The following is a 25,253-nucleotide window of genomic DNA, read 5'->3' on the forward strand; positions in this document are numbered from 1 at the left end:
CTCACACACGCTCCTCCATCCCTTGCACCCGTGTCTCGACCTCTCTCTGGATCCTCTCCTCTATTTCCTCGGGCATATGAGTCTGCTGGGACGACGAGGAACCTCCACGGAAATTAAATGTAGGTTAATTTTCATATTCATATAATTTAATATAAAAATTAACCTACATTTTACTAACTAGCTTAAATTAATTAATTATTACAAATAAGCCTAAAAATGAGCATTTCCCCTATATTATTACAAATAAACTTAAATTAATTAACAATTAGTATAATTACATTAACTAAATAATCTAACCTATATATTAAAATCCATATAGAAAATTAACTAATTATTATAAATTATACTACGATTCCGCATAAACTACTCTAAATTAATTAATACAAAATACAATTTATAAACATAAATAACTAAATAAATTGAATAAAATGAATAAATTACTAACCATCCGAGGCAATGACATGGGCAGCGGATGAGGGTGCGGAAACCGAGACAGCGGATGCGGAAACCGAAATAACCTACAACCCTAAAATGTAAATAAATTAAACTCTAAATAAGTTATAACACCTAATTTAATCTAATAAAATGTAAATAAATACCTAATTAATACAATCTAACCCTAAATTAATTTAACAAAATTTATACTAATTTAACCTATTTACTAATTAACTAAATTAATAAAACGAACCGGAAATATACACATACCGGAACCGTTGGACACCGGCGGCGGAAAACGGCTATGACGACGGCGGCAATGAGGAGGAGATTGGAGAAAAAAGCAAACAGCGGTGGCGGTCCAAGATGGACAACGGGAGAAAAGGGGAAAGAAGGAAACGGCGGCAGTCCAAGAACGGGGAAAACGGGGAAGAAGAACGGCAGCAATTTTTCTATTTTTTTCAATTTGCAGAAATAGGGAAGAAGGGACTGAGGCGCATTTTAGGGCTAAATTTACCGGCGGAAAAATATGTCACTAAATTTAGCCCTAAAACGCGCCGTTTCATTTAGCTGAGTTTACAGACGAATATTCTATAAATCTATCGGTAAACTCAACTGCTAAACGCAACGTTTTTTAAGGGGACACATTACCGACGGATATAGTTTTCCGTCGGTAAATTTACTGACGGAAAACTATATCTGTCGGTAATGACCGTCGGTATAGAAGCGGGAGTTAGCTTAGCCACTTCGCGCCTCAAATTCCTGGGAAAATTGGCGACGGAAGTCTATCTGTCTCCAGTTTTCGTCGTTAATTTTGTTTTTAGAGACGGAATTCCCGTCCATCGGGAAAATCTGTCGCTATACCTGAACATTCTAGTAGTTTTTGGTGGCGCCGCCGCCACTCCTCTTGCCGCTGTAACTATTCCAGTTTGTGTCATTGTTCTTCTTCCTAGACCCCTCCCAAATCTTTTAGAATCGCTATAGAGCTTGTTTTTGTGTTTCCGGGCTCGTTTGAGTTTAGAATTGGGCCTCGTTTGAGCCTACAGTTTGTATTTAGTTGCAGTTTTATATTTTGAATTATAATGGATCAGACTGTATTTTTATCGGGCTGTAAAGCCGTTTTTGTAATCTGTCCCATTATCTGGGTCTTGAAGTCCCAGCCCACTAGAGATCAACAATTTCCAAAAGTAATTTTGGGTTCGTTTGAACTCGAATCGACTCTTGTTTGGACCATTGGATCTTTATCGATGAGACGAAGAACTTCCATATTCTAATCAATTCCGAATTCTGATCACATGAACAGCCAGACGAAAGACAAGTGTCAAACACTCCTGTTTTTTTTAGGTTAAAAAGTATTCATAACCTTTTATGTATATCAACTGCACTTGAGTATGTTTGCAATGTTTATGCGCTTTTAAAAGCATGTCTAGATCCAATATTAACAGACTTAATAACTTAATCACGTTAACTCAGCTTTAAATCCACCAAGTCCAACAAATCACCTAGAAATCATAAAATTGCCATGAAAAAATAAATAGCAGTCGTATAGGCATTTAAGATGACTTAAATTAAAATCAATATCGCATATACATCCGATTTAGGCTTTGTGTATATAAAATGACCAAACACCCACATCTGTCTACTACATGATGGAAACTTCAAGATTAAATGCTTGCTTAGGAGTACATGCTACTTACCTCACAAGCCAGTCCAGATCGAGTCATATGCGAGGCTCACGTGTTTTACCAGCTTTCCAAACTTGTTTATTTTCCAGTACCATTATCTCGTGGAATGTATGTATGATTAAGATAAGATATACTGGTGTCACGACCCATTTTCATGAATCGCGATCGGCGCTAGGGTATGGGTAATGTAGTACCAAAACCCGTAGCTAGCCTTTCAATTAACATACAAACACATAAACCTGCAGAAAAGCAATGCTCGGGGGCAACCGAGACTTCAGCCTAAATCTAGCAGTTATAATATTCAACAGTTAATATAACATGCTTATCCAATTCCGAGTCTAAAATAGATTTAACATAGACAAATATAAATAATGTAACATGCCAAAGCAATGTAACTAGTCGAACCAATCCGACAAAATATATAATAATAATAAAGACGTCTTGTTACTACTGCGGTCTAAGAATAAAACAGTTTTACAGTTTATCAAAAATAAATGGAACCTCCGAAGAAAAGTAAATGCGGAGATCATCAGACTCTCTCAGATCATAACCCTGGGAAAAATTGGGAAAACAACGGGGTCAGATATACTGAGATGAGTTTATACCACTATCTACATTTATTAAGTGGAAAATCTTTAAAACCGTTTAAAACATTTAATAACGATATTACGAATAATAGTTGGAACCCTAATCCACAATTCTAAATAACAAACATAATCCAATAGGTTTGGTCCCGAGAGCTGAGTTACACCGAGTTACCACTGACCACACTTATACCAGAGTCCCGAGAGCTGAGCTACACCGAGTTACTCTACCTGGTCCCGAGAGCTATGCTCACACCGAGTTATCACATTTCCATATATAACTTACCCAGATCAATACCGGTGCGCACGCAGTCCTAATGATGCCCATTAGGTAGCATGTTCCAACTAAGAACCATAATATAAAAACAGTTCGAAATATACGTACAATATATATATTTAATATTAAAATAACAATTTACTTAATAAAGCGGTAAATAGTAAGTACAAACTCACTGTTTGCTAATCCACGTGAAAACCGGCAAGCAACTAATCCTGGTTCGCCTCTGGAGCACGAACAATAGACGGGTCTAGGCAAATAAAATAATTATTAAAAACAGACCCTAACTCTAGAGAGTACTAGACACCACATAGGACTCGCACAATTAACACGTCGGAATTAAACAAGCCAGAACACACAAAAATACCCATTAGGTAATAAAGCCCAATTAATATAAGTCTATTGAGTTCTCGCTTTAAAAGTCAATTTATAAATATTATTTAATAATCTTTAAATAATAATTAATTTTTAAATAGTGGGTTAGCCGAGTTATTATTAACTACCAAGCTAACCTCATTTGTCGGGTGACTTAAGTCTAACCCAACTCAAAACATTTATCAATATAAACCCGAGTTTATAGTTAGAAAACAATTCAATAAAATAATAATCCATTTTAAAAGCGGAACTCAATAACTTCAATTTCAAGTAACCCAAGTTATAACCCAAAAACTTAATTAAATAAATCTTATAAAAGTTTAGGGATTAATACTTTTGCCAATTTGGGACTAAATTGTACTTTAGCCAATTTGATATCCAAAATCAATTTAATTGCTTTTGTTTATAATTAAAACAAAATATAAAGTTACTAATCAAAAACTTAAGTTAAATAAGTTTTAAAACGTTTAGGAGCTAAATTGTAATTTAGCCAATTTATACCAAATCGAAATTCAAAGTTAAATATAATTACCCGAGTAATTATATTAACTTAATTTTATAAATAACTATCGTTTTAATTATTTAATTTATAAATTCAAATGAAACCAAATTATTAGGTAAAGTGTAACTTTAAGGGTTTAATTGATTTAAGTAAAAGATTTTGGTGATCCTATAGAGTATTTAACCATCATCTTCCTTTTAATCAAACAACATTTCCCCGCCACCCTTAACCATCAAAAACTCCATTTTCAAGCAAGGCATTAGGTACAACTTCAATCCAAGCTTATATTTAACAACTTTATTCCAACCATATCATGAGATTAAGGTTTTCAAGATACACAAATCAACCCAAACAAATTTAAGAACTAATCGGCAAAACCATTTTGAATTCAACAAGAACCATACGGCAAATCCATACCACGGCATGATATAACCCAACCAATTTTATTAACCCATTAACAAGGATGCTAATTAATGTTGAAAGATCACAACCATAGCCTAAGTCATGAAGAAATAACATCGGCAGAAACAATATGTTTCACGAACAGTTAAGGCAAACCAAAAACGGAAACCGTACGGCGAATGGAACGAGGTCGATTACGTACCGTTTTACGAAAATGAGGCGGGGAAACGTAGATACGCGAGTCTAGAATCTCTGGGATCAAACGGAATCAATTTCGATCTAGAAACGAGAGAGAACGACTCAAATTACGAAAGTGCCGATTAAAGTTAAAACTGAAAACTTAAGAACATACATACCGATAATTTCAGCAAACTTCAAGAGGGATTATGAGCAGCGATTTTCAAAGAATGATCGAAGTTGATGACGGCTAGTGTATGTTTGAAGTATGGAGAATGATTAGGGTAAAAGTTTTACGTATTTAAGGCTTTGGAAATGAGTGAAAAATAGTCCCAAACTACCCTCCTCACAAGGGTCCTGCTGGTCTCGAACGAGACCAGCAAAACTGTTGCATTCTCGTTCGAGAATGCTGATTCTCGAACGAGACTCAGCTTAAAATGCTGAGGTCTCGTTCGAGAATCACAATTCTCGAACGAGAATTCTCATTTTTGGGTCAGGTCTCTTTCGAGACCTGATTCACATGTGGTGGTTCAACCATTTTGGTTGAACCACCAAAAATAAAAAGGACTACACAAATTTCTGAAATTGAACCGGACCAAAAAATTAAACTACGAATCGAACCGTTTCCCGAAAAATTCAATTTATTACCGAAAACATGTTTAGAAAATTTTAAAAATTTTCTGGGATATTACAACTGGATATGCACAGTATATGAATGCAAACGATAAGTCAAGTACAAGAGTTCTGGTATTGAACCTGGTTTTTTGGACCAATGCACGATAATCTCACCCATAAATGTGTAAGGTTACCTAATCGATAGAAAAAGCATTCCTAACTTAACTAGGTGGCGGTTCCATTTCTTAAAATCTTTCCAGATCCGAAGTCAGCCATATGTATGGATGAGCGGCGCCTGACCCACATTCTGCTCACAATACACATACGCACAAAACATTATGAATAATTGAAGAAAAAAATATTTTCTATATTATATCCATTTCAGTCTTATTTTTATTCTAAAATCTCTAATATATATATACACACACGCACTATAATATAAATTTCAGCTAATGTTTTCTAAATAAAACAATCTTAAGAAAAAAATTAATTTTATATTTAATTATATACACTAAGATTACAAAAGATGAATAACAAAAAATGGACATCTCCTCTAAAATTATAACAGCCCTGGCATTTATTAAATCAACAAATTTTATCTAGACCTGTTTTATAGTTAATTTTTTTTTTATGAACAAAATATATTAAAAGTTACAAGATGGGGCAAAAAATCTCAAAACTAAAGAACTTACACACAAGAAGTGGCACATTAGAGGCTACGGTTCTGAGTAAGAAATACAAGCAGTCAAAATAGAATACAATTCGGAGTACGAAGAAAATCCCAACAAAAATTAAAAAAATGATGTTTCCGAGCAATTGTAAATAAATGCAGGGCAAAGAAAACATTTGTGGACACATATTATATAATAAAAAAAGATAAATTCATCTGGAAACTCCTATAATAGAACACTTTTATTCAAAAGGATTTTATACTATATTTTTATTTTTTTCAGTTTTTGACTTTCATGCTCTCTTTTTTCAATTCCTTACTTACAATTGTTTTTCCTTTAGCAATACAAAAGAGCATAAAAATCAAAAATCAAATAAATAAAATGGAAGAAATAAGAAAAAAATTTTTTGTCAAAGATTAAACTTCATTGATTGAAGAATGATATATACAAATTAAAAATGATTCCTCAACACTAATGAGTAAACCATTCCTAAGTAAATGATGAGAACTGCAAAACAGTCATCCACGAGGGCTTTTTTTAGCCACCGAATGGGCCACCAACTTAAAATCTAATTTCTAAAAGTATGCAATTAGATTGAAGATATCAACTAAAACTACTCTAGCATTTTTGTCATCAAACGACGACGGTGTAAAATCAATAACTCCTTTATTACTTTTCGTAGTCCTAGTCCATCCATCATCATTGATTCTGTAATGCCAAGAACCGCCGTGCCTATATCACAACTGAAAAAGCCAAATCGTAGAAAAAATAAAATAAAATAATTCGCCATTAAATAGGTCTACAGTTAATTTGTTTTCAAAAAATAAATATTACTTTATCCACTAATTAATATTAGATGAATTGTAGTGACATTCATCGAATAGTCAAGTAGATAAAGAAAATTAAACACAACGTAACTATAGAAACAGCCATAAAAATTTAAATTTTATATGTAATCACCATATAATATAAATTGTATATAAAAAATTACTAAACGATCAAAAACTCCAATATCAATATTTGATAAAAATATCAATCAGTTTTTAGACATAAGACCAACAAAAATTTAAAATAAATATCTATTAAAAATATCAATATAATCATTCAATTTTATAGTTAAATCATTATCTTTATAAATTTAAAACTGAATTTTGCATTTGTATTTTGAATAACTAGACAAACTATTTTATATAGAAATATATTTATGTTGCAAACTACAAAAATCCTAAAGTCATCAACCAACATGTAAATTTTACACGTTTTTTTAGAGATTTTTTAATATTATGTTAAAAATCCTGCCAATTAATAAAAAAAAATTATATAAAACATAATATATTTTTATAAAAAATAATTTTGACTAGATAAAATAAGACCATTAGAAAAACTAATAAAAAGTAATGAAACAAAATAATAACATAAAAATAAAATGAAATAGAAAAAAGAACGGACTAACCAGAATTAATTGGACATATGATTACAATTATCTTTCATCAGTATTGAATAGCTCCGTATTCCATCCAAAATTAAGATAATGCCAAATACATAAACTTTACACTTTTAAAGCATCTATAATAGGTTCTATATCAATTTGTAAAAAATATGAATGTAAAATCATGTAATAACAAATTCTTAAGTTTTATAATTAAATAAAAATTTATTTAATTCTTCAAATTTGGAGAGTCGAAGTAATTCGTTATTTAAAGATATAATAATATACGAGTATTTAACACTTCTTTCGCAATTATATACTCTTTATTATTTCAATAATAAAAAGTAAAAATTAATTTTATTTATTGGACTCTCTAAATTAAAGAAAATTTAGTTCATGGTTTTTCTGAACAAAAATGCTATAGCATAGAAATCTAGATGAGTTTTGCGATTAAAAAATAAATATTTAGCAAAATAATAGATAGTATTTTCTAATATTTAATTAGATTGGTTCATAAATCAGTCATGAACCAAACTCGGATAAACTTTTCTTTTTGAACCATAGCATAAACATATTTAACATCATGGTAAGATATAATAATTTTCATATTATAGAAGATAAACCAATTATTGCTGTAACACTTGTTTTTTTAGAGTTCTCTATTCTTTGTTATTTTAGATTTACAAATAAATATGTTTTTCAAATATAAAGTTTAATATATGAACGACCATACTTTTTTTTTTCTCAATCAAATTCTTGAACGACTATTCAAAGTTTATGATGAAACAAGTGATTTAATTCTTTCATATCTATAATAGTCTAGGAATATGAGGCAAAAGTATTACTAGTACAAAAGAAAAAGCACTAGATAAGTGTTTTTTTTTATCAAAGATGATAATCGATTCTTTCGAGTTTCAATTGTTAGTTTGTTAGTTACGGAGAAATGACTCAAATCACAACCTCTTAATATATATAGAGGTGCCTTAACCATTCAAGTTAGATCCACATTGGCAAGCACTAGATAATTGAATTTAAACTTACAAATATGACATATAACATATAAAGAAAAAGTCTAATAGTATTCTTGTTTAATCATTAATTTAAGGCTTAATCACCAAAAAATACCAAACCTATACGTTTTGTGTCAATTATAGCCAAACCTTTAAAAATCACCAGATTTAGCCAAACCTTATATGTTCTGTTTCTTTTTTAGCCATTTTTAAATCGAACCGGTTTTTGTGACACCGTGTCGTCCACGTCACCGCCAACTAAGCAATTGGCTGGCATGACAGCTGAAATATTTAAATAAGATTTGGCTATAACTGACACAAAAAAAATAGGTTTGGTATTTTTTGGGTGAGTAAACCTAATTTTAAATTCAAGCTAATTTTTAAATTTAATAATTAGTAAATTAATTATATCATTTATGAAATTTATATATATTTAAAAATAATTAATATTTCCTATTTAATACTAACTAAAATTAATTTTAATTTTTTATTAAACCTAATTAAATCTAATAAATTTATATTATAATAAATTTTAATGAATATGTAATTAAAAAAATGAATTAATGTATTATTTAGGAATTAATGGTGAATTAAATTTGGTGAATGGGTTTAATATTCATGATGATTTTGTACTTGATTTATTATTTTTAAGGCCTAATTACTTAAAAAAAACCCACCTTGAACTTTTTGTTCATTTATACCCTGACCTTGTAAAAAAATTATTTGTACCCAATTTTGGATTTTTAGGTTTCATCTCTACCCAATACAATAATATAATTTACAATTTAATGAATTAAATGATGAAAAATTTAAAAATAATTAAATAAAAGATATATCATACATCTAATTAGTATATAAATATAAATTAAAGGATTATTTTAAATTTTTTTCCAAGTGAAAAGAGGTAATTTTAGTACTTTTGGGTAAAGATGAAACCTAAAAACCCAAAATTCGGTACAAATGACTTTTTTACAAGGTAAGGATATAAACGAAAAAAATGTTTAAGGTGGTTTTTTTTTAAGTAATTAAAACTATTTTTAATGTTATTGAGATCTTGTTATGACTGGGTTTAGGTAATAAATAAAATAGTTATGTGTAAATTAAAATAAGTTTTTGACTATACCGAGTAAAATGACATATGCGTTTATGCTTATAAACATAATGATATATATTGATTACACCACAATGAGCTTCACTTTTTTTTTAAAAAGAAAATATTTACACTCGTCCTTTAAATAAGCAGTCTATTCAGTGATTATTTTTATGTTTATGTGTGTATAGTTGAATTATGAACACTGTCGTATGTTTGTTGTGTATATTACTCTCAGATTATTCGTCGGAAGACGAACAATTGGGTCTCAAACGGTGGCGGTGTCAAAGAACCGACGACTGGAATTTAAGAAAAATAAATTTTAAGATGAATATGACACTTTTTATTTTAATAGAATTTATATTAATTATATATCCATCAAATATGTACAAAAAAATTATTATAATTATTTAAATTTAGTAACAAAATAAAATAATTTTAATTAGCGTTAAATAAAAATATTATTTTTAAATATATATAAATTTTATTATAATATAATTAATTATTTAATTATTTAATTTTAAAATTGGATTTATTCACCAAAAAATACCAAACCTATGTATTTTGTGTCAATTATAGCCAAACCTTATTTAAATATTTCAGCTGCCATGCCAGCCAATTGCTTAGTTGGCAGTGACGTGGACGACACGGTGTCACAAAAACCGGTTCGATTTAAAAATGGCTAAAAAAGAAACAGAACATATAAGGTTTGGCTAAATCTGGTGATTTTTAAAGGTTTGGCTATAATTGACACAAAACGTATAGGTTTGGCATTTTTTGGTGATTAAGCCTTAATTTAAATATAAATAAGAAAATCCATGCAAGAGATGAATAGTAATGTTTCTCACATTATACTAAATAATAATCGTTAACAAAATAACTTAAGCTAGTTTTTATTGAAAACCATAAAAAAGCTTACAACATAAATTAAATTATGTCGTAGCGTATAAATCAACAAAAACAATGACAACGATGTTTACTGCCGACCATTTTGCAAGCGCCTCCTCTACATTCATCGCTGCAAAAATCATTACATCTTTGATCATCCGATGAACCTGGAATGCATATTCCGAAATCATTACTCTCCCCACAACACTTTCCGTCAAGACTAGCATTTGGTGGATCAACTGAACTAGTTGATGAAACATTCATGCAGTTTGCACATAATAATAGTGCTAGTATAAGAACAAATGAAATGAAATTAGTTTGAGCCATTATTTTTTATGAATGAACAAAATGTCAATTGTGTTTTGAGTTTATAAATTCTCCTCATTATATAGGTATCAAATTGTAACTCCTAATATGAAAATTCAATATAGTAATAAATAAATATTTCAATTGAGATTTACTTTCAATTAAAATATTTGACTTTATATTGGCATTATTCTCCTAAAGAATATAAGGAAATTACAAAAATAATTTTTTATAAAGGAAAGAAAATAACCAATTAATTACGGCAAAAATCCTAAGAATCACATTAAAATTTATGAAATATTCAGAAGTATCAAAGACATATTTTCATTAATGAATAAAATTTTAATTCTTAAAAAGTTAAACATAAACTATAATTAACCATATACCTTCTAATGTGAGAATCTTTGAATAATCAAATATATATATATATATTTTTAATAAAGAAATACTTACAAGTTTATAGTAAGACAATTAGCTAAAGGGGCGGTAATTTAATTAAGGTCTAATGTCTTAAAAAACCCTGACCTTTTAGCCCATTTTCAATCATACTCTGACGTTGAAAATTTGTCAATTTTACCCTATTTTGCATTTTTGTGTTTCAATTGTACCCTGAAAAATTAAATTAACGTCTTTTTCGTTTGGAAATTTGTTTAAAACATTCTCCATGTCTAGCATATATTAATTGTACATTTTTAAAATTTATTTAAATTTAGTTAAATTAATTAAGAATTTAAGTTAGTGTTAATATGATTATGGGTTTTAGTTAGTTTTTAAAAATAAAGGATTTATTTGTACTTTTTTTGAATAAAAAAGAATTAAATTTCATGTTTAAATTTAGTTAATTGAATGATTTCATCATTTAAGTTAAAAAAATTAACAAAAAATAAAAAATTGGGGTACAATTGAAAATGTAAAATTCAAAAGTGGGTAAAATTGACAAATTTTCAACGTCGGGGTGGAATTGAAAAAAAAATTAAAGGTGAGGGTTTTTTGAGTGATTAGGCCTTTAATTAATTGGCATTACATTGAATTATTTTCCTTAAGTTCCGTCATTTTTAATCTTCAAACTTCTTAATTCTCTTGGTAATATATAAATTCTTCAATTTTCCATTCAATATTTTGCAATATCCTTAAATTTTGGAAATACATTAATTTGTTTTTCATCATATTTTTTCCATTTTTCGCCGGTTAATACATAATGATGTGGTGTTTTATTTACTATTAAATGCTAATGTTGACAGTGAAAATACTCGTTACGTTATTCAAGCAAGGTAATGTTACATGCTCCGTCAGTTTTATTAGCAAATTAAATGCCATTAGATATGCCAAATGCTCATTTTAACATTTTATTCGTAATCGCATTAACTTCTTCTTTTAGCATTTCATAAAAGGTAAAGGTGCAAAAATGACTCTCATATATACTGTATTTTTTGTTGGCACCTCATATATTTTGGATCTCAAATATGATCCTAATATTGTGAAAAAATATCAAAAAATCACAAAAAATGGACGGCGTTAAGCGAAAATGTGTACGGCATTAAACGGAAAAATTAACAAAGATTCATTTTAATACCTTTAGAAGACGTTAGAGTTATTTTTTAGATTTGAAATATATAAGGTGTCAACATGAAACGCGGGCTATACACTAGAGTTATTTTTGCACCTTTTCCCTTTCATTAATCAAATATAAACAACGTCACATGGTAATAAAATATAGTACTAGACAGTTTAGACTAGTAACATTGGCCTTTTGATTAATTTTGTAATATTGGCCTTTTATAAGATTATTCATTTATAAATTCAATTAGTGGCATGGAACCATAAGATTTATCAGTTTATATTTTCACTAAAAATATTGTATTATAATAACAGTTTTTACATGATAATATATTTGACATGAGAGAATAATTTAGAAAAGTAAAAGTAAACTTAAAAGAAAACTGTTTGTAAAACTATTTGGGTTATTTTCATAAAAAGTCACGATCTCTATACGAATTTTCATTTTAAACACGACTTTTAAAAGTTGTTATATAAAACCACAACCTTTCATTTTTTTCAAAATCTATCACCAAATCAATTTTTAGTGTATTTTTTATGATGTGGCCGCCATAATCCGACAGATTTGAAAAAAAATGAAAGGTAAAATTCACCGGAAAAATAGGCGGTGATAGATTGAAAAAAAAATGAAAGGTCATGATTTTATATGGCAATTTTTAAAAGTCGTAATTAAAATGAAAATTTGTGTAAAGGTCGTGACTTTTTATGGAATTAACCCAAACTATTTTAAATGTTACAAAAGGTAATACAAATTTATTTTTATATCAAAATCAAAAATTATATCAGAAGAATATAAAATAAACTTAACATATTTAAAATTGCTATTGACTCATACAAATAAAAATTAAAGAAAGGGTTAACGCGCCCGCTAAACTTTTAACACAGGTTCATCTAACCCAATTTATACTTTTTTGATCAACTAACCCCAAAACTATTCATTTTTGGGTCAAATAACCCCATAATTGTATTTTTAAAACGCGTAAAATACAAATTGGAGGTGAGAGATGCAAAACAATAATTAGGTACTTCCCTAATTGTTGTGATATAATTATCCTAAATCTATTTTTTGAAATAAAAATATAAATTATGGGGTTATTTGCCCAAATATGAAGAGTTTATGGGTTAGTTGCTCAAAAAAGTATAAATTGGGTTAGATGATACCGTGTCACAAGTTCAGGGGGCGCGGTGACCCTTTGTTCAATAAAAATTATATGTGTTATTAAAATAATTTTAATATTTATTTTTTCTTTTGATTTATTTTGAATATGTACTAAAGAATGTAGTGCACATATATAAATTTAAATAAGGATTAATGTGACCAAAGACTTTAGACAAATAATTAGAGGAAATCGAATTATGTTTGTGGTTTAGTCATAATTAATAGAGGATATAAAAATTTAGATTTAAAAAATAATTTAATTTAAAAATAGAAAAATTATAATAAAATTTCAAATTAAAATATAATTACAAAATTTGATCGAATTTGATAAAAGACGAATTAGTTGTTTACCTTAGGTTCTTGATGATGAACTTTTTTCAATATCCCAATTTCGAAATTAATTTAGCAGCGATTTAATTCAGATGTTTGTACATTAATAAAAATTGTCTTAACTCTCCATTACTACTAAATTTAAATATTTAATATTTAATACAATTAGTAGGTCTTATCTTTTTTGTTCTAAAATAATTTATGTAAGAAAACTTATATTTTTTTCAAACAATTAATATACGATTTAATTTACATTTAAATATAACTATTATTGCTTTTTGAACAAATAACTTGAAAGTAATTAAAGATAGATTGTAGTAAAAACTATAATCTCGAAGGAAAATTATAAACACTGTAATTTTCATGCAGAATTTTTAAGAATGCGCTGATGTCCAATAATGATAGCAAGAAATAAATTGTCCAACTTATAATGAATGATTTCTTAGAAATAATTTATTTTGGACTCAATTCAACATTTTCAAAATTTTACAATCCATTTATAAACTTAAAAATTGATTTTGGTGTTTTAGAATGTTTTGGAGTCAAATTCCAATTTTAATCACCTAACATCAATTTCTTTTATTTAATTGGAGTCGACTGGTAATTTTACGTATTTAGTTACATTCTTCCAAATTTCAATGGGTTAATTTTAAATTATCTACAAATTAGAGTATATTCTATCAATTATCCTTTAATTAATCCTTTAAGTAATCAAATAATTAAATTAAATATCTTTATTAGTTAAATGCTTAATGGTGAAAAACAATCAAAGCCTTTACGACTTATTGAAATTTAAACAAACTTTTTTTTATAGCTAAATTACATTTTCTTTTGCAGTAATAACCAAATTAGTATTTTTTTGTTGCAAGTTTGACCACCAATTTGGCTATTATTGAAAAAAAAAACTTTAGTTTCGCTATTATTATAAAAAGGCCAAATGATTAAAAAATTATGAAAATTTTACAAAACTACAAATCTTTCAATTTCATCTAATTTGTCCTAAAACGCATAATTTTATTTCAATAATGTCCAACCCTTTGTTGTTAGTATTACACATGTCCAAATACTGAGTCCATTAATCACCTTTCCTTTTCTGAAAATCTAGCTCTACAAATCTAGAATTTCTTTGGTAGCATCATGCACGAATACAGTAGAACTCAAACAGTTCCTCATTTGTTTTTGAGCATTGTATCTCCAAAATGTAGATTACGTGTTTCTCAGTTTGGGAAATGTGGAAACTTAGATACAACATGGTTTATAATGGTTCTGGAAGAAGATATACAATCGACGCTCTAATAATTAATACTCAATTAATTAATAATTCTAATAATTAATCAAATTTTGAGGAACCAATATCAATATTACGTCTTATAAAATATTTAATAAATTAATAATTTCAATAATTAATAAAATTTTAATCCACCATGTATATTAATTATCAGAGGGTCGACTGTAAATTTATAAAATATATTATAATTTAAAATATGAAATTTAAATATTTTAATTAAATTTAAATGTAATGCTACATACAATGATTTTAAATTATTAATTTATTACAAAATCCAATTTAACAAAATAATAAGATTGATATTACTATAAATTGTTTTATATAAAATTTTAATGATAAAAAAGATAACTAAAACAGTAATTATATAATTGAAAAATGATAGCTCTAAACTATCCTTTTATAGCTTTAGTAATGAAAATTAAAATACCATTTATATAGAAAAATGGTGGGAAAATAAATAAGTATTATCTTTATTGTACAATAATATATTTTATACATATTATAGATTATAGGTCATTTATTTTTAACATTCATAAATAAAATTATTATTTTATTTAAATTACATTGGTATTAAATAAAATGAAATAATAAAAAGAATAATTGAATTTGATTAGTTATATTATGATAAAAATATAATTTTAATTATAGAAATTTTATTCAATACCAATGTAGTTTAAAAAGAACAACAAAAGGACTGATATGTGGTTTTAAGACTGAATTTTAGAATTTATGTTGTTTCGTTAGGAATAGTCATTGCTCCATCGGGGCAAATTAGTCTATCTATAAATATTTAGAGTGCGGTTATAGAGTTTCAAGTGTGAAAATCCATTCCCTTTGTATTTTTTGTTTTTAGGAATAGAATTACTTTATTAAATCTCCAAAGCAGTTACAATGGTGAGAAATTGAGGAAAGTGACAAAACCACTCCTGATGATCTGAAATGGATCGAGGATTCTGCGCTAGAACATGCGCTACCTGATTCGCAGACCGTCTCACGAAAACAAAAATAACGTTATTGAACTGCTTCGCCAAATGAATGCAATCTTCAACTACAATATCCGCCTCAATAAGATTTGGATTACGAACCTCTAAAATCACCTCCAAAGCGTCCGACTCAATGATCAAGTTCGGGGTACCCTTAAGCCAACTAAGAGCTTCTCTGATACCTATCTCCTCCGCTACCCTTGAATTAACTCTCTCATTGAACCGAACTTGACGGGCTTGAACCACTTTTCCCTCCCAATCTCTGACCACAATGCCGACTCCAGTTCCACGATTATTGGAGAAGGTGGCTACATCAACATTTGCCTTTAGAAACCCGACTGCAGGCGGAACCCAAGAGACCTTACCATCTTCACCACCGATGTCAACAAATCTCAGAGCTGCTGCCGGTAACTGCGACACTTTCCAAGCCGTTAACTGAGCGACCGCCGCTGCCATTACCGACTCCGTCGTACCCGGTTTTTTGCTCCAAATTCCAGCAGATAAAAGCAACCAGTGAGCTATCCTCCGGCGATAAACCAGACACCCATGCAGCAATCTAGTCTGTCATCGACATGCCATGCACCAGCTCAGGGACCTGCACATTGTTCCAACAGCTTGACGCCAAATAGCAGGAAAACAAGATATGCTCAGTTGAATCCTTCCCATAACCACAGACGAAGCATTGATAAAAAAACAAACACATTCTTCCTACTAAGAGCCACCGCCGTTGGGAGAAAACGCTTGCAAACTCTCCATAAAAAATTCCTGATGTGTAATGGAGTTTTAAGTTTCCAGTTATTACACCAAACAGGATTAGGATGGCGATCAATCTCACCTCGCAACGCTCGATAACAACTTCTAACAGAAAACGTGCCTCTCGGATCAAACTTCCATCGCCAATCATCTTCAATATCTCTATTACTCAAGGGAATCCGCAAAATATTATCCACATCATCCATGTTAAACAAGTCTGTCAATACCCCAACATCCCACCTTCTGCTCCCTTCTTCGAAAAGATTACAGACCTTAGAATTAGCTAAATAGACCGACATAGGAGAAGAAATGAGGCCAAGGTTATTGCCATCAACCCACGGACAGCCCCACACACTCGTTTTCTGACCATCGCCTATCTTTTCACGCACACCTTGAGCCATAACTGATTGAGATTCAAACATACTATCAAGTTATTCTCCAATTTAATAAATCTCCATGCTTGACGAGCCAACATCGCTATATTGAAATCTCTAATCTTTTTGAATCCCATTCCGCCAAACTTCTTCGGCACACAAAGTCTATCCCAACTCGCCCATTTAATGCCTTTCTTTTTTGCTTGGTCTCGGCCCCACCAAAACGAATTAAGCATTCTCTCGAGCTCATCGCAAAGGCGAAGCGGAATAAGGAACACGTTCATAACGTAATTAGGCATAGCTTGGGCCACCGTTTTAATCAAAATCTCCTTGCCACCTCTAGATAGAAACTTCGAATTCCAAACTTTAACTTTGTTCCACACCCTATCTTTAATGTAACGAAAGATATTCGTTTTATTCCTCCCGACTAGAGACGGAAACCCCAAATACTTACCACTATCCTTCGTTTCCTCCACTCCCATGCTTTTGATGCTATTTCTAACATCCAGAGGGGTATTCGAGCTAAAATTAATATTGAACTTTGGAGATGAACTTTTTGGCCCGAATAAACTTCATAAACATTAAAAACTCCCTTAACCACCTTCATCTCCTCAACCGAAGCTCTAAAGAATAAGAAACAATCATCCGCAAAAAAATAAATGGCTAATTGAAGGGGCCTCTCTACAAATCGTCACACCGTGAATTCTCCCCATCGCTTCTTCATTAGCTAACATTCGACTAAGGCCTTCCGCACAAATAATAAATAGATACGGCAAAAGTGGGTCGCCTTGTCTTAAACCCCGACTAGGTTTAATAACGGTATCACAATTCCCAATACTAGTGTACTTCACCGAGCTCACACAATACATCACCAAACTAACCCATTTCTCACAAAAACCCAATTTCCGAAGCATAAAATCCACGAAGTCCCAACGCACCTTATCATATGCTTTACTCATATCGATCTTTAAATCCGATTTATCCTCCTTGCCCCTCCTTTTACACCTCAAATAATGGCCTATCTCATATGCAATAAGAAAATTATCGGTAATCAATCTATTTTCAACAAAAGGACTTTGGTTCTCAGAAATAATGTAAGGCATAATCTTCTTCATTATATTAGCCAAAAATTTTGATATAATTTTATAAGCAACATTACAGAGAGCAATAGGTCTAAGGTCTGAAACTGTCTCCGGGTTACAAACTTTAAGAATAAGCACAATAGTCGTATCATTTAACTCTTCTTTAAAGACTCCATTTGCGAAAAAATCTCTACGCATAGTAATCACGTCTTTCCCTACCACACCCCAATATTTTTTTAGAAAAGCCGAGTTGAAACCATCCGGTCCGGGAGACTTATCATTATGCATTCTAAATACTGCTTTCCTCACCTCGTCATCGGAAATAGGAGATAACAGACCATCATTATCCTCACTAGTCATACACGGTAAAATGACCCCAAGCTCAATAGGATTACTGCAAGAATCAGAAAATAGACTTGAGAAATACCTTAAAATAAATCCCTCCACATCCTGCTTCGCCAATTGCCAAACTCCCTCTTCATCCCTCAGCTTGTCGATACTATTTGCTCGCTTCCTAGAATTAGCAAAATTATGGAAAAAAAACGCGTATTGGAGTCGCCTTCGGATAACCAGAAGTATTTAGCACGTTCTTTCTAGTGAATTTCTTCTTCTCCCAATACCGAATTGTACTCCTTAGCTGGTTTATTTGTTTTAAGAGGATTATTTTATTTGTTCTTCAGTTTTCTCTCAGGCATTTCATATAAATATTGTTTTCCTCCACCATAAATGATGCTTTTAATGCATTTTGTGGTTTTGTCCATGTTCAAAAGAACCATCCCTACTAAAATATATTAATTTATAATGTAAAATATCATTTAAAATAATTATAAAATATATACAAATTAAATTATTATATCATAACTAAAATATGAATTTATTTTTATTAACATTATTTAAAACACATTTTAATATAGTTTAAAATTTAAAATTATTTTTCTATAAAAATAAAATGTAATCATTCAACATATCAATAATAAAATTTAATAATATGTAATTGATACTTCTATCAGATGGGACAGCTAAACCCTAGCCATCTCTTCTCTTTTCTCTCTAACAAACCCTAACCACCTAGAGCTTTTTCCTTATTTTTTCTTTGGCAGCCGTCAATGGCTTAATTTTTCTATTGACGGTAGCCACCTCTTTTGTTTATGTTATTTTAATTTCATAGAATATAATAAATAGCCAATTCTTTTTCATTTTTCTGACGGATTAAAATTTATCACGAAGCGCAATTCAATTATCAAGAAGCGACGATAGATTGAAGATCCTTCAGTAACAAAATGGATTCGTGTATGAGTTATACTAGTTTTATTTATTTTTTATTGTTTGTCTTTTTTATGAATGTTTTACTTTGTCCTTTTTTTTATGAAAGGTTTGTTTTTCTTTCTCTGTGAAAGGTTTGTTGTCTCCTTTTTAGAAGGAGTTGTTATCTCTTTTTTTAGAAGAAGTTATATCAAGTGTTAATTGAATCGGATGTTGTGAGTTTACGGGTGTTTGGAGAAGTTCGAACGAAAGTGATTGAAGACTGCACTTAATTCGCGAAACAATTAGTAATTTATTTTTATTTTCGTAAGTAAGGTCTGCGAATCAGGCACCATGTTGTCTGTTACATGTCAGGTCATCGGGTTTAGTTTTCAAATTATCTCGAATTTCTTACAAATGTAACCGTTTTATATTCAATTTAATGAGATCCGATGAATTCAAAAAAAACTGCTATCGGATACCATCTATTTGATATAGTGATATTGGTTTGGTGTAGTTGACGACGCTACATGCAGTGTTTTAAAAAACTCAAATGGTGGAAAAAGCGGTGAAGCCAAAGGTTCTCGGTTCAACGACATGTTCAACCGATTTAATAATTTTTTAAAAGTATTAGAATTAGCAATGGATTATAGGTATTTAACGATGAATTTTTCCATTATTAATTCCCGTTGTCCGGTTCAACCCCCTGTTTTTACCAATCCAATCCGGTTAGTTTGGATTTTTACAGTTTTAGATCGAATCATTAGCAGATTTCTGGTTTAACCGGTTTGACCGGCCAGTCCGATCCGGTTTTTAAAACACCGGTTACATAATTATAGTTGGATTCGCTGATATATGCTGGCCATCTTGCCTGTGAATCACAGACAGGTCAGTAGGCTTTAAGCCCATCGGCCCATTTATAACAATGAAATGCTTGTCTGCAGACTCTGTATGAACCATACAAACCACAAGTTCTGCACTGAAACCACTGGATAAAATAATGAAAATTCAAGACTGAAATATTATGAACTATTTTAGCTAAAGCCCTAACTATTCCTGGTTTTCTAATGGGTTAGCTGTTGCCTGCAACATGAGAAACCCCTAGGCTATGACCAATCCATCCACATCCATAGGAAGTATAAGCTTTCTCCACAGAAATCCTGTACATAGGAGCTCTTGAGGTTCAACAATCCTCACATTCTCATTATTTTTGTGCAACTCTCCCATTACAGTCACCGTGCTACCTTCTTGCACATACCTAATTATGCATAAACAAATTAATGATAAACACAATTACAAGTACTGATAGGAATCTGTATATATAATTTGAATGTTTAGTTGTTACCCTTCTTCCAACCGTAGTTGACGAGCTTCAACCGAGAGATTCCTCTCTTGCAACCATTTCCCAAAGTCGGACGATAGCCTTTTGCATTGTCTTGTAGTAGTCACAAGTTTGCTTTCAGTTATTAGGGGAACAACTTTGCAATTTGGACCAGCTTTCACCAATGCTCTCATACCGGACTTCCTATCGGTTATATAGAAGTCGGTGGAAAACCTCTGTTCAGGTACACGTCCTAATCAGAAAAATATTAAACTTCCAAGATCTTTACATACAAATAAACCCAATTCTGTCTAAGAATGCAGGATAACAAAAAGCTGCCTATGTTTCGTCGCTAAATACATGATAACACAGACTACTTGTTGCATTATTGGAAGGCTAACTGAGAAGAATCATAAGCTTTTAGTGAAACAAGTTCCATACATGTTTATCGACAATTTCGTATCGTCCTTTATTATCTATATAGAGCAAGACTATCCAATTACGAGTAGTGATAGTAAGCAATGTTATTCCAGTCAGCTAAGGAATCAGACACCAGCTACTGAACTCAAATTCAACATCAAAAGAAAATGAACTCTAATTGCAGGAGTTCTTAAAAAAGCGAGTACCCTTACCTCACAATATGTTAAACTCCATTGAAAGCATGACCTATTTGCACCCTTTTTCTTGAATCCGAATCCTCCATATTCATACAATAGAGTAGATGAATATATACATCTAGGAGCCCTTTCATAGGACGATTCCAATGAAACACTCCCACAGGATGCGACCTAAAATCATCAAAGTTAAAAAAATCTGTAAAACTAGACAAAGCTATGAAATATCTGTAGTGAAGGCAATGTTGCTACAGCAATTAATACTTGAAATATCAATCAACTTGAGTAAGCAATAAAATGTCTGTTGATGATATATCAGTATAGGCGCCTTTGGCTTTGCCTAGTGAAAACTAACAATGCCATGTCGTAATCAGTCGTGTTTTTACTTGAGCTCGCTTTACTTTGTTCGCGAATTACCTAGCTAGTTTCGTCACTGAATCCTTGAGATTAGTTTAGGTAATGTTGGCAAAGAAACTAATACGGGCTCCAATTCACAATGATGCTTTCCAGAAACTCAAAATAAAGGGAGAAAAAACAAACAAACTACAAACATTAACATAATGCCAAACTTTTGACAATACTATGGGAAATGCTTCATCAAATCGCAAAAAAATTGGCTTATAGCCATCTTTTTCTTATGAAAACAGCACCGAGCCGATCCCAGAATACCCAAATTGCAATCTCCATAATCATGAATGGATTCGATGGGCAGGCATCAGATATAAGTAAAATAAATAAGGAAAGTTGAGAAATTTTCACATAATTTGGATGCTCAACTGAAGCTAGCTCAGCTGAAATTTTCACATAATATTCACATATTACCCAACCCAATTAAAAGTTGCAACAAACTTCATAAGCATTAAACAAAAATTAAACTAACGAAACAAATGCTGCACAAAATAAATTCACAATTAGAATAAATGAGTAGTGGTTCTAACCCCAGTGATCTTAACAAGGTGTCCGTTGGATGAAGAAGCGAGGTCAGAGTCAGGAAAAGAACGGAGAAACCGAAAAACAGCAGCTTTGTACTTCCGGTTATGTACATTCCAAGCAATGAACGATGCGACTGAACCAAAAACAAGTAGAAACGCAAGAAAAAAGATTGGGTTATGGACCACTATCAGTATAAAAATGGAAAATGAAAACCCAGTTATGAAAACAGAGAACAGAATGAAGATTGCTAATTTGGGTAAAAATGGAGTTTTCTTTTCTCTCAGCACTGCATTTGAGAGGTCGTTCATCACTTTCAGAAACTAAAGAATCACAAAATGCATGTAGTAACTACTGGTTATTGGGGAGATGAGTATGGAGCTGCTAAACGACGCCGTTTTAGGGATGGAGCAATGGGTAAGGGTAGGGGCCTTATTACGTTGACTGAAATAGCTAAGGTGGCGACCCATTTGTCACTTTGCAATTTTAATGTCCTCTTCGGAGCTATATTGTTATATGAATTATTTGATTGGAATTATTATATATATTTTTCAATTTATTTAATTTTTTTACTTATATTTTCTTTTGCTTAATTCTTTTTGGTTAAAAAAAACATAAACCTAAGACGAATTGCACATGAATTTTCGATTATCATGATCGACAATATACAAATTATTAGCAACGATAAACAGGAAATCAGATGATCCGCAGCGAAATTCGTTTATTCGTAGATATGCACTTAAACTATCTCAAAATGTGATGAAATTGTTACCAAGCCGAAACAAAATACTACTAATTTGAGCTTAAAAAAAACATACATAACATAGCACAACACAACACTAAACTCTTCTAAATTATAGGCTTCTACACTAATGAAATAAAAAAAACAAGTACTACATGTTTCTGTGTCCTAACGCTTTTGTGCAACCTCTCTCTTATTTACAAACACCTAATTTAACGCATCCTAAAACTTCATTTGCATTGCAGTGAAATGTTGTTGAGCAATTTCATTTTTTCATTAAATCAAGCCCAAAAATCCCACCATTGGCAGCCACTGTTTGATTCAACAAAAAGGGCATCAGAATCTAAACTAGCCCAATCTTCTTGTGATGTTAATGATCCATCACCAGCTTCCACTATACTCATTAAATTGGTTTCTTCTTCTTCATGATCTATACCAAAATAAGGCTTGGCTTCTTCTGATAGTAATTCACACTTTATTCGCTCTCCGTTTTCGGATTCTGCAGATGTTGATCTCTCGTAATTCACCTCACTACTCGTCTTCTTCATCGCATCATTCAGCTTCTCCAACTGTAGTTTTTCCAATTTTTTAAGTTAATTATTCATTCAAGAAAACGAAATAAGTGTAATGAATCTATGTAGCACGGACACGGATATGAAAAATAGGACACTTGGACTCGGGCTGTGTTATTTTAAAGTTTTCTATGTTAAAAATGAAGTTCTGTATCCAAAACGCCAAGTTTCAGAAACGGGAAACGTATGTGTTACTTAGTAATGAATTCGAAGTATGTACCTGAATTGCCAAAGCTTGCTTCTCTTTCTTTAAAGCCTCGAATTTCGAAGCCAAACTATTATAATTAGCTCGAAGAACACCGTAATCTCGTTCGAGCTGCTTCGACTTCCACCTTGCTCGTTTATTCTGAAACCAAATCGCAACCTGACGCGGTTGCAGCCCTAATTCCTTAGCAAGCTGCAATTTCTTCCGAGGTTCGAGTCTCGTTTCGGATTCAAACATGGTCTCTAATGATTTAATCTGGTCATCACTGAACCTCTTCTTGTTCAGCTTATAATTACTGTTCTTCTTATTGGTCCTTCTTGATGATGAATCAGATGATGATGAGATTGCTGCAGAAAATGGATCGCCGGCCGAAGAACAAGAATAGTCTCCTCCGTCTAACATCTTGCTGGTCGGATCTGTAGCATTAGTAGTACAAGATTGAGAATGTCTTTAAAGAATAAGTGCATTTATTAGTTTTATGAAATGAAGAGTATAGTTTATATATTATATTTATTATATGATATGATATGATATATGGTTAGCTTTGTGTACTAAGTTGGATGATCTTAAATTCTTAATTTATATCCTCTACTTTGCGGGGAATTATTAAGGGCGGGGCCTACATTTATAGAAATATTCTGAGGCTACTATAGATATACTTCACGGCCAATTCAAGCCGGCTTCTCCATTTGGCTTTATCAAATAAGGAAACAAAAACTTGTTATATAGAAACTCGATGACAATTTTATTTCAAATAGAGAAAAGGGTCACCTAACCCCTAAGGTTTGGGGTCAGAATCAAGTGCGCGCTTAACTTTTGAAAAGGTTTACCTATACTCCCAACTTCCGAAAAAATAAACAGTCATGCCTCCCAATTTGACACCGTTCCATTGCTTCCAAAATTCCATTAGAGTGATTATACATGGCTAAGGGGAAAGGGTTATCTCTACCTCTAAGGTTTGAGGTCAGGATCAAGTAGCACTCAACGTTAAAAAAGGTTCATTTATGTAGAGGTGGCCACGGTTCATAACCCGGCGGTTTCGGTTCGGAACCGCCGGGTCACGGTTCAAGAAAAAGTGGAACCGGCCCGGAACCGCCTAAGAGACGGTTCCATCGGTTCGGAATCGGACGGTTCCGGTTCCGGTCTAAGACGGTTTAGAAAAAAATTAAAATTAAAATTAAAATTTAATTACTAAAAAATGTAAGTTAACAATAAAATAACTCACGGAGATAGTATTACAAGAAAATAATTTTTTCAAAAAACAAAATTAAAATATTAACCAAAAATTTAACTAAAACAAATATAACATGTATTTTATTGCAAAAGTAAATATATTATATGATAAAGATATAATATATAGTTTAAATATACAATATATATTTTTTATCAACGGGTTCGACCCTTAAGCCGCCGGTTCCGACCCGAAACTGCTGATTCACGGTTCAATAAATCTGGAACCGGCCCGGAACCGCCGTTTGCACGGTTCCGGGCCGGTTTTAGTCCGGTTCCGGGTTTGACCGGTTCTGGGCCGGGTTTGACCGGGCCGGTTTACGGGCTGACCCGGCCCATGGCCACCTCTACATTTATGCCCTTAACTTTTGAAAAAATGAACAGTCAGTCCCCTTAATTTGACACCGTCTAATTACTTCCAACTC

The 25,253-nt window shown here is 31.4% G+C and overlaps 2 protein-coding genes across 2 annotated transcripts; both read right to left on the minus strand.

The window, feature by feature from the left end:
- Window positions 1-20,110: 20,110 nt before the first annotated feature.
- LOC126686164 (uncharacterized membrane protein At1g16860-like) lies at window positions 20,111-22,557 on the minus strand. Its single transcript, XM_050380198.2, has 4 exons — window positions 22,088-22,557; window positions 21,168-21,323; window positions 20,560-20,771; window positions 20,111-20,472 (listed from the first exon to the last, which is right to left on the minus strand). The coding sequence occupies exons 1-4, from the start codon at window positions 22,388-22,390 to the stop codon at window positions 20,316-20,318; spliced, it is 828 nt and encodes a 275-aa protein (XP_050236155.1). The 5' UTR covers window positions 22,391-22,557; the 3' UTR covers window positions 20,111-20,315.
- A 301-nt stretch (window positions 22,558-22,858) lies between these two features.
- LOC126685768 (homeobox-leucine zipper protein ATHB-12-like) lies at window positions 22,859-24,146 on the minus strand. The gene is made up of 2 exons (XM_050379720.2): window positions 23,614-24,146; window positions 22,859-23,390 (listed from the first exon to the last, which is right to left on the minus strand). The coding sequence occupies exons 1-2, from the start codon at window positions 23,998-24,000 to the stop codon at window positions 23,103-23,105; spliced, it is 675 nt and encodes a 224-aa protein (XP_050235677.1). The 5' UTR covers window positions 24,001-24,146; the 3' UTR covers window positions 22,859-23,102.
- Window positions 24,147-25,253: the final 1,107 nt, after the last annotated feature.

Source organism: Mercurialis annua, linkage group LG6 (genome assembly GCF_937616625.2).
Source record: "Mercurialis annua linkage group LG6, ddMerAnnu1.2, whole genome shotgun sequence".
NCBI classification, from domain to species: Eukaryota; Viridiplantae; Streptophyta; class Magnoliopsida; order Malpighiales; family Euphorbiaceae; genus Mercurialis; species Mercurialis annua.